General features: G+C 46.3%; 1 protein-coding gene across 1 annotated transcript; it reads left to right on the plus strand.

The window, feature by feature from the left end:
* The first annotated feature begins 4,660 nt into the window (after window positions 1–4,660).
* On the plus strand, window positions 4,661–10,791 carry LOC117739217 (neuronal pentraxin-1-like). The gene is made up of 5 exons (XM_034545509.1): window positions 4,661–5,404; window positions 7,709–8,513; window positions 9,125–9,384; window positions 10,307–10,486; window positions 10,579–10,791. The coding sequence occupies exons 1-5, from the start codon at window positions 4,661–4,663 to the stop codon at window positions 10,789–10,791; spliced, it is 2,202 nt and encodes a 733-aa protein (XP_034401400.1).
* Window positions 10,792–13,742: the final 2,951 nt, after the last annotated feature.

Consider the following 13,742-nt stretch of genomic DNA (forward strand, 5'->3'; position numbering starts at 1 on the left):
ATCCAACTCCATGCAACAAAAAAATTGGAGGGAACCGCCCCCTTTTTCAATGAATAATCTGCTGCCTGAGTTCCCTTGAGCCCGTCTCCGAGTTGTCGTGGACTCTGTTGGCGTCGTTAGTAGGTCGGTCATCCGGCCAATCGGGTAAGTGGGTTTATTTGAGTCCGGCTCTAATGCCACCACGGAGGGCAGCTCCATCCGTAAATAAGTGGGCGTGGCCTATCATTGTGGGGGGGCGTGGTCAAGGCTGATCTTTAATTCAAAGGCTTTGAGATGTGATGGTAGTTTTTGGCTTCTTAGCTTATGAAACATATGAAAGTCATTAAGGGGAGACATTACAGGTGAATATGGTCAAATAAAAATAAATATGTAAATATATATATATATATATATATATATCGCCAAAAAACGTCCCCAGTTGATTACTTACATTAAGACGATTGTTTTTTTTGTGTTGTGTTTTAATATGTAAATGTTGTTTATATATATTTGTTTGTGTTGCCGTTGCTTCTCTTGTTTGTCTTTACCATGTAAAGTGTCTTAAAGCACAAAGTCAAATGTATTATTATTATTATTATCATTATTATTACTGTAGAAGCAGTTCATGGATCTCGTTTTGCAAACGGTGGAGTACACTACTGCAGATTTGCATAGAGAGAGAGAGAGAGAAACAGAGAGAGGAAGAGAAAGAGAGAGAGGGACAGAGGGAGGGAGAGAGAGAGAGAGGGAGAGAGAGAGGGAGAGAGAGAGAGACAGAGAGAGAGAGGGACAGAGGGAGAGAGAGAGAGAGAGAGACAGAGGGAGAGAGAGAGACAGAGAGAGAGAGGGACAGAGGGAGAGAGAGAGATAGAGAGAGAGAGAGGGAGAGAGAGAGAGGGAGAGAGAGAGATAGAGAGAGAGAGAGGGAGAGAGAGAGAGGGAGAGAGAGAGAGAGAGACAGAGAGAGAGAGGGACAGAGGGAGAGAGAGAGAGAGATAGAGAGAGAGGGACAGAGAGAGGGAGAGAGAGAGAGAGAGAGAGAGAGAGAGAGGGAGGGAGAGAGAGAGAGAGAGAGAGAGAGGGAGGGAGAGAGAGAGAGAGAGAGAGGGAGGGAGAGAGACCATTATCCACCTAAAGCCAATCCTCCTGAAGCTGATCAGTGGACTAACCAGCTCGAGAACTTCACACTTGCAGGTAAGAAAGTTTTAGTTTTTCTTTCTCTCAAAGTTATTTGTTATTCCCCCTTTTCTTTTCTTTTTAAACCTCTTTAACCACAATAAACTGTAAATCCTCCCGTTGGAGCTACTCGACAACGTATTTGCCGTAGAAGTCGGAGCTGAACTCTGACGTGAATAATTTACCCTTCAAAAAAACATCTGCACTTTTTTGGTAAACGTGTTTTTGTTTTCTTCTCTTGTTCAATGCTGTAAATATGAGATGCGATTGTTTTCTTTTTTTTAGTTATGTAACGCACATAGGATTTTCTCAAGGGCGCAGAATTGACAGTTGAGCATAAGCTGTGAGCTTACGTGCTACATGCTACATGCTACATAGCGCACACATAGCACCGCAGTAGTGACCCACTTTACGTCAGAATTCACCCTGAAATATAGGAAACAGCCTTAAAATCAGAGGGATTTTGCTCTCTGACCTTCTGGCCCCTTTAAGACTTTATTTATTTATTTAAACCGCGTTTCTATGTGTCAATGTCTGCCGCATTGCCCACCGGTGCTTGTATCACCTCGAGGGTGGTCCCACGAGCTGGTCAGGGTGATGGATGCAGTGTGAAGGGAAGTGTGCGGAAAAATACAAAAAGAATAAAATCACTGACATCAAAATGTACTAAAAATGTTTTTTTTTTTGTTTTTTTTAAAAGAGCGCAAAGGTGCGACTGCACATTGAGCCCTCTAGAAGGCTCCGAACTGTAATTACATTACGGGGTCAGAAAGGGAACCGGTGACTCGTCTAATTTAGCTGATTCCTGACAGGAAGCTAAACGGACAGATCTTTGTTTGTCGTAGTGTGCACACAGTTGTTGTTGTTGTTGTTGTTGTTTGTTAGACGCTGATAGTGTTTGTGTGTCTGTCAGCCGATTGTAAACTCTTGTGAGAGATGTAGTGTCGTGTGAGAGGCCAGTGGGACACAGTGATATCTGTGGGAACAAACGCAACTTTTTAATATGCAGAATTGTATTTTCTTCGCTGCCAAAAATATATAAATATATATATATATATTTATATATATATATAAATAAATATATATATAAATATTTGTATATATAAATATATAAATATATATATATTTATATATTTATATATACAAATATTTATATATATATAAATATATTTATATATATATATAAATATATTTATATATATAAATATATATATATATATATTAAAATAAACATAGAAAGAATGACATGGTGGCTTTGAGTCACAACAAAAAGTGCTCAAAACTATAAAGTCGGAAGAGCTGAAAACTAAAACATTAAAAAAAGATAAACATTTCATGACAAAAGTCCTCAGGAGAAATAAAAGGTTCTCTTGAGGAGACACAATGTAAATGTGTGAACGTGCAAACATTACTGTGAGGAAAATGAGGAGCTAGTTTTTAATGCAGCTTTTTATCTGAATGTACAGACATGAAGCTCAGAGGACATTCATTTAATAACTTTAATCCCTCAGACTTTCCCATTAATGCATTAGTGCATTTCTTTTGCATGAAATACTGAAAAGTAATTTCTGATATTAAGAACATGCTCTCAGTAACAGTTTCATGCCAATGGACTCTTCATTTTGGACTAAAATGTTGCATTTACTAAACTAAATAAGGTGTTTTGGGGTCAAATAGAAATAAAGCTGTAATATAATAACGTATTCTTGGTCAAGTCATGCTACTCATGGCACTAAAAAACAATTCAAACTCAGAAGTGAATACAGCATGGTAATAGTTTCCTGATGCACATCGTTTCATCACAGAAATCAAGTTTTTTTGTGGTTTTTTTAACCACCGCTTTAAGCAACATTTTACTTGCTGAATTAATTTATCAGAAAAATCACAAAAAAACGCGTTGAACAATTTCTCCAAAATGTCTCAAATGACTCAAAGTTATTATCTCCCTTTGTCTACTTTCCCCTAAAACCGTTTTTTTACGTGATCTGTTTTTATATTGATGATATTGACTTTGATTGATTTTATATTTATTATGAGGCCTCAAATCCAAACAATCGTATTAGTCCACACTAGTGAACATTACACACAAAAAAGAGTACAAATAAAGATGTGATTGTCTTAGTCTGGGGGGGGGGGGGGGTGCTCGTGCCTCACTGAAGTATCATGGCTCCTAAATCTCTAATGTTGTCTTTAAGTATCAGACGGCGGGCTCACTGTCAGATTAAGGCCTCCGCCTCCTGGCTGCAGGTCCACCTGTGACCACCTCGTTAAACTGCTCTCAGTCTACCGACAGCATGAAAATACATCAATGAAACCAGTGATGCTTTAAAAAAAAAAAGAAGCTTGTTATTTGGTCAATTATTTTTGTCCAGATCAAACAAACAAGATATCGTATTTTAGTTGGTAACATTTAGAGGCGCTTGAAGGTGTAAGACGTTCATAAGATGAGATATTCCTTTATTAGTCCCGCGTACAGCAGCGAGAGGCATAGTAAAACAAAAAGTTATATGAATAATAAACAGTAAATAATCCACAATAACCGAATATTATATACGCAGACAGAATAACGTATAACATCATTATGCCAGTTTCTTCAATCGGGCAGAATTCTGTAATTATGTTTGGGGGAAAAACGAGGAATATAAGGAATAAATGAGGAAGTGCAAGAGGGCACAATAGTCTGTTATTATAAGGTATATATATATATATATATATATATATATATATATATATATATGTATATATATATATATGTATATATATATATATATATGTATACACCCCTGTAATGTAGTCTGCTGGCTCAGTAGGATTTATTGATCTGAGATGAATTGTTTATGATGCACCTTTTCATGTATTCTCTTCCTGTTAGCTATCTGAACAATATATAGAACTATTGCATCTACATTGAACCCAGTCATGACCCAGCTTTGTTGTTCTAATATTGCAATGTATGCTAGTCAAACTTGAACTTACACCCAATAAATCAATATACACAAAATCATTTTGAGGTGCAGTTATTTAAAAGTGATTTCAGTATCAGTTTTTCGTGACTATAGTTTTCTCGATATCTCCGCTGTCCTGCAGCGCCCTGGGATCAGATGGGTGGTTAGAAGCCCAAGTTAAAGGGATTACTCTTGGCTGTCGAGCGCAGGAGGTTCTCGGAGGGATCACTCGGCTGGCGGCGGCCCAACCCCTCCTCCCCGAGCCCAGCTCTCGTTAACCAGCCAAGGAGCCCAGGAATCGTGGGTGACACCGCACGGTTGGCGAGCGGCTGAGCGGCTGAGCGGCTGAGCGGCTGCCTTTTGAGTCTGCGCCGCCAACGGGAATTAACGCCCGTGTGGGAGGAGATTTTCATCTGTGATTTTTTTTTTTTTCTTTCGCTGTTGACATGTGTGGCATCAACACGTCTCAATCCAACGCGTACGACCTCCATTCATGGTGTTCGTCGCATCAAAGCTAAGGCCCGGGAGGACGTTGGTCATTCGTCGAGGTATAACCAAATATGGCCAGAGACGTCAGCCCTCTGAGCCTCGGGCGGAGGTCTGCGAGGCTCCAGCAGTGGGACGGAGCCTCTCTGGGGTTGATCCTCCCCTTCTTCCCCCTACGCTCTCTAGTTCTCTACTACTTCCTGTCGTGTGCAGCGTCCGCAACGGGAAGTTTGCCGGGCATTGAATACGACTACGGCATTAGCCCCAAATTCGTCTGCACCCCAATCCCCCCGGAAGCCGACCCCAGCTGCTACTCCCCGCCCAGCGTGCCCCACGGGCCGAGCAGCAACGGCCACGCCAACGGCCACAACGGCAGCAGCCGGCGGGGCGTGATGTCCGACGAGGCCAAGGCCACCATCTTGCACCTGCGCGAGAGCCTGGTGAGGCAAAAGGAGACCATCCTGGACCAGCGGGAGACCATCAGGGAGCTGACCGCCAAACTCACCTTGTGCGAGGGCTTCGGCGGCGGCCACCACGGCACCGATCACCACGACGACCGCCGCGAGAACCACCACGACACCCGCGACGAAAATCATCACGACGGCCACCCGGACGACCACCGCGGGCATCACGGCGGCGGCGGCGGCCACCACGGGCCTTCGTCGTATCACGGCAGCGACCACCACTACTCGCACGGCGGCCACAGGCCGGACCCCCACCCGAGGAAGGGCTCGTCTTATGGGAAACACAGCTCCTTCTCCCCCGAGCAGACCGGCAAGACCCTGCAGACACTGAAGGAAAGGCTGGAGAACCTGCAGGTGAGTGCTGAAAGTAATCAAATAATATTACTGCTGCATTAATGCTGTAGATATTCTTAACTCCCTTATTAAGATCACATATTCTATCAGCCGCCGTGTTGCGAGGACCACGTTTCTTTTAAAAGAAGTCTTCAGCTTTGTGACGATGCCGTTTCCAGCTGATCCGAGAGTCTTTTTTTAAAGACTTAATTTAAGAAGTAAGAGGATTTTCTCAGCACAAAAGGGAAACACTTCATCCAACTCATCGCAAAGCGTTCAACATCGACACATCTGGAGATACGTTTCTTTTACACTGGACAGGAACGGGAAGCCAAACTGTGATCTCAAAAGTAGAATATAGTAGAAGTATAAAGCTCCATAAAAATGGAAATATTCAACCTAGAATGTGTCATTAAGCAAAGCACTCGAGTAAATGTACGTGGTTGCATTTCACCGTAACGACCGGCTGCTTTATTATGCCGATGACAACGTCTTCTTGCTTGCCACACAATTGGGCGTTGGAGGTCCACCTCAATGGTCTCTTGTACAGGTTGACCTTGCAGTAATGGGCAAACAAATAAACACAGCATGTTGTCTTCCAGCCACAGGGATGGAAGAGTGCAACAACTCAAAGTGGGGAGAGAGTTCAGGGAATACGTAGTTTTTAAAGAATTAAATCCAAAGAGTTTCTTCTCTTAACTACACCAAACAAAATGAGGCGCCGCCTATCTCGATATATATTCACGTGGCTGTAATTAAAGCTCTCGAAGGGTCAGGCGGAAAGGGTAAACGGCCTGTAAAGGGGCTCCTGAAGGACCACGAAAACGATGGCGAGGTGCTTAGCGCTGCGTCTGCAAGGAGCGGCTGAGCCTATCAACGGTTTGACTTAATTGGGGTCGTATCCTGCGTCATGAGGCTCACGAGCTCAGCCCTTGAATCCGCTGCCAAAATACTGTAAGAAGGATGCGTTTGAGTCATGGTCACCCATAGATCACAAGGTCATTTTTTTTTTTTTTTAAAAAGGTCCCTTTTAGTGGCATGTCTGGTTTTTAAATATAAAACACGTGCATTTTAAGTAACGTTCCAACAGTTGCAGGAGAAAGTTGCTTACTGGTGTGCGTCCGCCTCTCCGTCTCTCTGCTGTTTTCAAACAGGAAGCTGCTCTAAATGACATCCCCGCCCCCGCCCCCCCCCTCCCCCCGGTGTCCGAGCGTCACTTGTTGGCGCGAGACCGCGGCGAAGCTTAGAGGAGGAAGTTAGCTGTTGTTAGCCGTACGTTCGTTTACTGCGTCTTCATCCGGGTTAATCGCTTTGGGAATTAAGGATCTGTTTCCTCTGTTGAAACCTGGGCCAAGTGAGTCAACCTTGTGTCAAAGGGTCGCAAGTCAGAAAGGTTTGGAGCCACTGATCCAGACGGCCAGGAAACTTTGATTTATTTCAGTGTGAGCGCAGTGAAGCACTAAATCCACCTGAGCAGCTGATGCCATTCGCTCTGAATGTGAGTGGAAGACGTTCTCTGAGGGCGTGTTTCAGCACCTGAAACGAGGCCAAACGAGCGGTTCTGCTGTCAACATTTAATGATGCTCACAATGCGAGACTAAAACCGTGCAAAGCCCCGTTGTCCACGTAGGTGGTCTCAAGTCGAGTTCAGGGGGGGGGAGTGTTGCCAGAAAATCCCCTCCATCTCCCTCGAAGGTGACAAAGCAGAGGCGGGGATTGACCTCCGTCCTCTAACAGGATGTCTACACCACCAGCCTCTGGCCACGCGCCACAGGGCGCGAGCCAGCATCACCTTCAATTAGCCTCATCCTCTCTGAGGAGGCTATTAATCATGGCGTGCGCTGGTAGGGAACAAAGCCGGATTTGCTGGTGAGGAAGACGAGGATGAGCGAGGCAGAGGAGGGAGGGGTGGAAACTATCCCCTTGCAACTTTAAATGTCATTTCCACAAGTTGTGTTTATTCACTGGAAAACAATGAATTTACTGCAAATAACTTCCGACTCTTTAGTGATTTTAAAATGTCTTTAAGTTCTTGAAGCAGAGAAGTTAATGGGTGATAAAAAAATATCCCATCTCTTGGTCCACTTATCTTCATCAGCTCATTGAGTTTGCTCACTTGTTTCAACCATTCAGTTTCAAATCTTAGTTTCCAGTTAACAGCTGTGTTGGACACTTTCTACACATTTCTAAAATGTTTTTACATTATTACATTATTGGTTAAAGTTTTGAAATAAATAACTCATCTGAAAGGTGTTACATTGTCGGTAGAGGTGGGACAGGTATCACTGGTCAAAGGTATCACATCATGTGTTTCCTCCTCTGCAGGCCAGGAACTCGTCCAGCTCGTACTCCAGCAGCCTGAGAGAGCTCCTCCAGCGGAAGATCACGGCCCTGGAGGAGCAGCTGCACAGCTACTACCAGGACCACCGTGACGATCACCCCGACGACCACCACGACGACCACCCCGACGACCACCACGACGACCACCACGGCAGCGGCCGCCCCGGCGACGACCACCAGGACAGCGGCCACCCTGACGGCCGCCCCGACAACCACCGCGACGACCACCGCGGCACCGGTCACCGTGACGACCATCGCGAAGACCACCGCGGTACCGGTCGCCGTGACGACCATCACGATGATCACCGCGGCACCGGTCGCCGTGACGACCATCACGATGATCACCGCGGCACCGGTCGTCGTGACGACCACCACGATGACCACCGCGGCTCCGGTCACCGTGACGACCACCACGACAGCGGTCACCACGGCAGCCCCAGGAACAACCATCGCACCGGTCACCACAGTCGTTATCAAGACCACCACTACGACTGGCACCACGGCGGCCGGCAGCGTGGTTACTATGGCAGCCATCACAGCCCGCACCATGACGACCATCACGATGATCACCACGGTTACCACGACTATCGCCACGGACCTGGACACCGCGACGACCATCACGATGACCATCACGACGATCACCGTGGCGACGATCACCATGACGACGACCGCCACGGCGGCCGCCACGGTAACGATCATAACCCACGCCGGCTGCCTTTCGACAACAAAGAGACAAGTCTGCGCGGCGCTGGTCACGACAAGCTGGAAACGGTGCTCAGCCAACTGCACCATGGCAACACTGACCACGGTACGCACACACACACACACACAAGCAATGGAGCCAATGGTAATTGGTGGCCAACTGATTAATTGGTAACCCAGGCATCAACAAAAGATTCCCAATTAACCTCCAACCAAATGTTGAGATGGAAGAGACCGCTGCGCCTCGTATTAACAACGTCGATACTTTCTCCACGACTCAAAAGTGTTTCCATAAACATCAAAGAGAAATGGGGTTGGGCTTGAAATAAGTTCGGAAACTCAGGCAAAACAATCGCCAAGGCCATTTTATTTTATCCAACGTAACGTCAAGATAACTCAGCGCAGGTCTCTAAGAGGATGAAAACCCATCCACCCACCATGTTTAGTTTCTTTGTACTAGGTCATCACATTCACTGAGTATTTATCTGATCCTATAATAATGGCGTGGATGGATGGAGATCCAATGAAGCTACTGGAAAAAGCCCGGTGCGTCTCAGACGGACGCTCGAGGGCTGGCTTGTGCATCGGGCTCAGACCCCAAGGAGCCTGAAAAAGAGAAGGGAACAGGCCGTAGATATGAGAAGTCTTTATCGAGGGGTTCGAGTCAACGACCTGAACCCAAACTCTTCGCTCTCTCCGTCTCACCAGGAAACCACAAGAAGCTGAAGACCCCCAGCGCCTTCCTGCTCGACTTCCCCATGAAGACCAACTACATGTACGCCAGGATGAAGCGGTCGCCGGTCAACGAGATCTTCGCCCTGACCATCTGCCTGAGACTGAAGGCCGGAGCCGGTCCCGGCCTCGGCACCCCCTTCTCCTACGCCGTACCCGGACAAGCCAATGAGCTGGTGCTCATCGAATGGGGCAGCAACCCCATGGAGCTGCTAATCAGCGACAAGGTAAAAGAAACCCAGGTTTTGGACGTTAAATCTCTTTTTACAAAGGAAAGGAGACTCTGGTGCTACTGCATGTTACAAAGGGTTTTAGTTCGGTACTAAAGTTACGTAACACAAGAAAGGTCGAATAACTCGTTTGGCATTTGGCTGGACATGGACATCGGTCTGCTGGGTGAAAGTCCTGCTTTCACTTGACTTCCTTAAAGGCCGCCCTGCACGTCCTGTCTCACAGACACGTGGGTTACATTGCGTTGCTCTTCGTGAAGTCATTTCCACTGCAAACAATAATATAAAGAATTAAAAAATGAAATCAGGCGACCGTTAGGAAAAGTCTTATATTCATTTATGAGGCCGAGAGGAGTAGAGGTTACTGTTGTAACTCCGGTTCTACGAGTGCATGAACGGCGCGTCGTCATCTTTCATAATAAATAAATGAAAGTTACCGAAAAGCAAGACATGGCCTGATCCCTAAAAAATACATTAGTCTATTGTTTTATATAGTTTTTTTAGTGTTTCATTAAACTTGGGGACATCTCAGTTTGAATGACGTACCCTTTCTAATCTTTAATTCCCTGGAAAGCCGCCTTCCTTCGCCCCGGTGCTGTGAGGCGGAGAGCTCAGCAAACAAATCAACCGCGCAATTAATCTGATTGTCCTAATTGATCGACCTCATTTTCCGTCGGAGCGACATTAACGGGAGAGATGAACTGCCATGTTTGCTCGCTCCTCGTCAGCGTCACAGCCGGCCGATCGGCGGCACGGAACGCCGATTAATAGTGGAGATATTGGACTAATCCACCTTTACCTCCAGTTGTGAGCACTTTGACGTGAGGCTGTTTTGTTTGTAAGATGAAGATCAGTTCCTCCTCTTTTAACGGTCCGTCTCTCTCTCTCTCTCTCTCTCTCTCTCTCGCTCTCTTTTCAGGCGGTGGCATTGCCGATGGCCGTGAGCGATGGGAAGTGGCATCACGTGTGCGTGACGTGGACGACGCGCGACGGCGTCTGGGAGGCCTACCAGGACGGCGTGAAGAAGGGCTCGGGGCAAAACCTGTCGGCGTGGCGCCCCATCGAACCAGGAGGCACCTTCGTCCTGGGCCAGGAGCAGGTAAGACCCCCGGGGAGGAGTTGCCGTTGCGCAGGTTAATAGGGCAACAGTGGCCATTTTGTATGACCTGTTCTCCGCCGGTTTCCTCACAGGACACGATGGGAGGCCGCTTCGACGTCACCCAGTCCTTCACGGGAGAGTTGTCTGATTTCCAGTTCTGGTCCAGAGTCCTGACCACCAACGAGATCTACAGCCAGGCCACCTGCGGCGGGGGCCGCCTCATCGGTGACGTCATGTCCTGGTCCGAGGAGTCGGTGGAGCTCCACGGGGGGCTCACGGAGGTCCCCTTTGAACCCTGCCACTGAGGACTCCACCCTGGACCCCCCCCTGGACCCCCCCCTGGACCCCCCTGGACCCCGGAGTCACGCCCACATCTTTTCAATTACCTGTCAGAGAATAGCTGGAGAGTGGAATATGGTGTCGTGGATCAAGGATGGCGGGGGGGGGGGGGGGTTTCGTTGCCTGCTCCGGTTAGAAGCTCCGCCGCGGAGAACAAGAGCAGGAGCAGTCGTTTTGCTTTTTCTAAATAAATATATATACATATTTCATTTCTTTTGCCATTCCTGTCCGATCTTTCTGCCTTCTCCACCTACACCCTCACTTCTTGGCTTCCCGAGGACTTTGGATCCAGCCGTCCACAGGAGCCGAGAGGCGTTCGGCTCGTAGGATTCATGCTGTCGCAGGACCTTTTTTACAATTTAGGTAAAATGTGGCGCAACCTTCCGATGTTGATTTTGCACGTTGATATTTTGGTGTGACTGTTTTCTAGTATTTCATATTGAAAACTCCTCTTCTTTTTCTTCTTCTTCTTCTTCTTCTTCTTCTTCTTCTTCTTCTTCTTCGTCTTCTTCAATTTGCTTTTGTGGCAAAAAAAAAAGAAAAAAGTTATCCGTGTATTACGTGTTCTTTATAACCGTAAAGGTACGGTGTTTAAAAATAGAAAAATAAAAAGATCTGTCTCGTCGGGTCAAACGTCGGCCGTTGCGTAAGCTCGATGCCGGACGTGACCCGTTATGCCCACGGGCCACCTGACTGCATGGGGACAGCTGATCTTATCCTGCCTATTTCTGACGAGCTCACACACACACACACACACACACACACACACACACACACACACACACACAGAGGAGATGAACAGGTGAACAGAGACGTTGATCTCTGCTTGTAGCTGCACCTTCACGTTTTATAACAAAAAGAGGTTTTTAAATTGTGTGTTTTTAAAGATATAAACATGTATTATTACCTTTGTAAATAAGTACATAACCGTTAACATCGGGTTGAGGAAGTGCGGTTTGTAAAGCACAGTTTTAAACTGCTTATTATTATCATTATTATTATTACTATTATTATTAGTTTTACCCTATTGAGAGGATGAGCTCTCTTTATTGATTGTTAAAAAAAATATATTTAAAAAGGGGATATCTGCTGTTGCCACGGTAACGGAATCTCTCAGCATCAGGACCGCCTGTTGCACTACAGCTGTAAATATCTGCGAAATTGTTTTGTTTTGTTTTTTTTCGACTGCAATGCCAAGACGAGCAGCACTTTAAAAACCCACGCTCCTGTTCCGCCTCCGAACGCAACACTGCTTTCATTTTGTTCATTTTGTTTCCTCCGTCTGTCGATCCATAGACTTCGGTTTATACGCCTCCTCCTCTTCTTCCTCCTCCTCCTCTTCTTCTTCCTCCTCCTCTTCTTCTTCCTCCTCTTCTTCTTCCTCTTCTTCTTCCTCTTCTTCTTCTTCCTCTTCCTCTTCCTCCTCCTCTTCTTCTTCCTCTTCAACCTCATACTCTTCTTCCTCCTCCTCCTTCTGCTCCTCCTCCTCCTCCTTCTGCTCCTCCTCCTCCTCCTCCCCTCTCTCCCCCTCCTCCTCCTCCTCCTCCTCCTCTTCTTACTCCTTCTCCTCTCTCTCCTCCTCCTCTTCTTCCTCCTCCTCCTCCTCTTAATCTTCCTCCCCCTTCTCCTCCTTCTCCTCTTCTTCCTCCTCCTCTCTCCCCCTCCTCCTCCTCCTCCTCCTCTTCTTCCTCCTTCTCCTCTCTCTCCTCCTCCTCCTCTTCTTCCTCCTCCTCCTCCTCCTGCTCCTCCTCCTCTTCATCTTTGTCCCCCTTCTCCTCCTACTCCTCCTCCTCCTCTTCATCTTCCTCCCCCTTCTCCTCCTCCTCCTCTTCTTCCTCCTCCTCCTCCTGCTCCTCCTCTTCATCTCTGTCCCCCTTCTCCTCCTCCTCCTCTTCTTCCTCCTTCTCCTGTCTCTCCCCTTCCTCCTCCTGCTCCTCCTCCTCTTCATCTTCCTCCTCCTCTTCCTCCCCCTTCTCCTCCTCCTCCTCTTCTTCCTCCTCCTCCTCTCTCTCTCCCTCTTCCTCCTCCTCCTCCTCCTCCCCCTCCTCCTGCTCCTCCTCCTCTTCATCTTCCTCCTCCTCCTCCTGTGTAGTCTGTGAGTGTCGGCAAACGGCATTTTAAGAAAATAAGATATATATACGAAGACGTGCGTATTCTCGCCTTGGGTGAACACTTAATGTCTTTATTTATAATAAATATTCAAAGTATTACTGTGTGTTCAGTCAACAGACCCCCCCCCCCCCCCCCCCCCCCCCCCCCCCCCCCCCCCCCTCCATGTGTAAGCCAAAACCATAAACTGAATTGTAAAACTTGAAAAGAGGCAGAAATATTCTCTGTAAAACGCTGTCCAATATTTGTAAAGATGTCAGGATTTTGAATAAAACTATTTAAAATATTCAAACTACATTTCTATGAACATTTTCGCTTTTCGTGCAGTGTTTAGCGGATCGGAACAACAACAACAACAACAACAACAACAACAGGGAAACAGACAAAAGTAGTTCCCTTTCTTCTTTTTTTTGCATGAATTAAAAAAAAATTGTTTTTAGAAACATTTTTCACAAATTTGTTCCCCAAAAAAAAAAGGCTTTTCACTTCCCACAAAGATCAAGTGTTTTATATTTTACAGTGAAAATCAATTACTTGCCGAGACGTGTCAAGTGGCTTTCATTATAATAATTGTACTCATTATTACTTAAGCTGATGAGTTCCTAATGAGCTGCTCTTTCTGCTTTGAAGATGCGATGATTAGTGCTCCAACCTTTATGATTATGGAGCGTTTACTGAAAGATATTTAACAAATATAAGTAATCATATAGGCCAAACGCCAGCAAATGTGTAGTTTTCAACCAATAAATTAATTGTTTCTACACTAGAAAACCCAAATAATCCATCAACATATCTGAATTTGCTCTTA

The sequence above is a fragment of the Cyclopterus lumpus genome, chromosome 11, assembly GCF_009769545.1.
Source record: "Cyclopterus lumpus isolate fCycLum1 chromosome 11, fCycLum1.pri, whole genome shotgun sequence".
Taxonomy (NCBI): domain Eukaryota; kingdom Metazoa; phylum Chordata; class Actinopteri; order Perciformes; family Cyclopteridae; genus Cyclopterus; species Cyclopterus lumpus.

Bases quoted from the DNA above. Each gene is read 5' to 3' on its own strand.
- LOC117739217 (XM_034545509.1), top strand. From the start codon at position 4,661: ATGGCCAGAGACGTCAGCCCTCTGAGCCTCGGGCGGAGGTCTGCGAGG. The intron at 9,385-10,306 runs GTAAAAGAAACC...CTCTCTTTTCAG, and splicing joins AGCTGCTAATCAGCGACAAG to GCGGTGGCATTGCCGATGGC. The intron at 10,487-10,578 runs GTAAGACCCCCG...GTTTCCTCACAG, and splicing joins TCGTCCTGGGCCAGGAGCAG to GACACGATGGGAGGCCGCTT.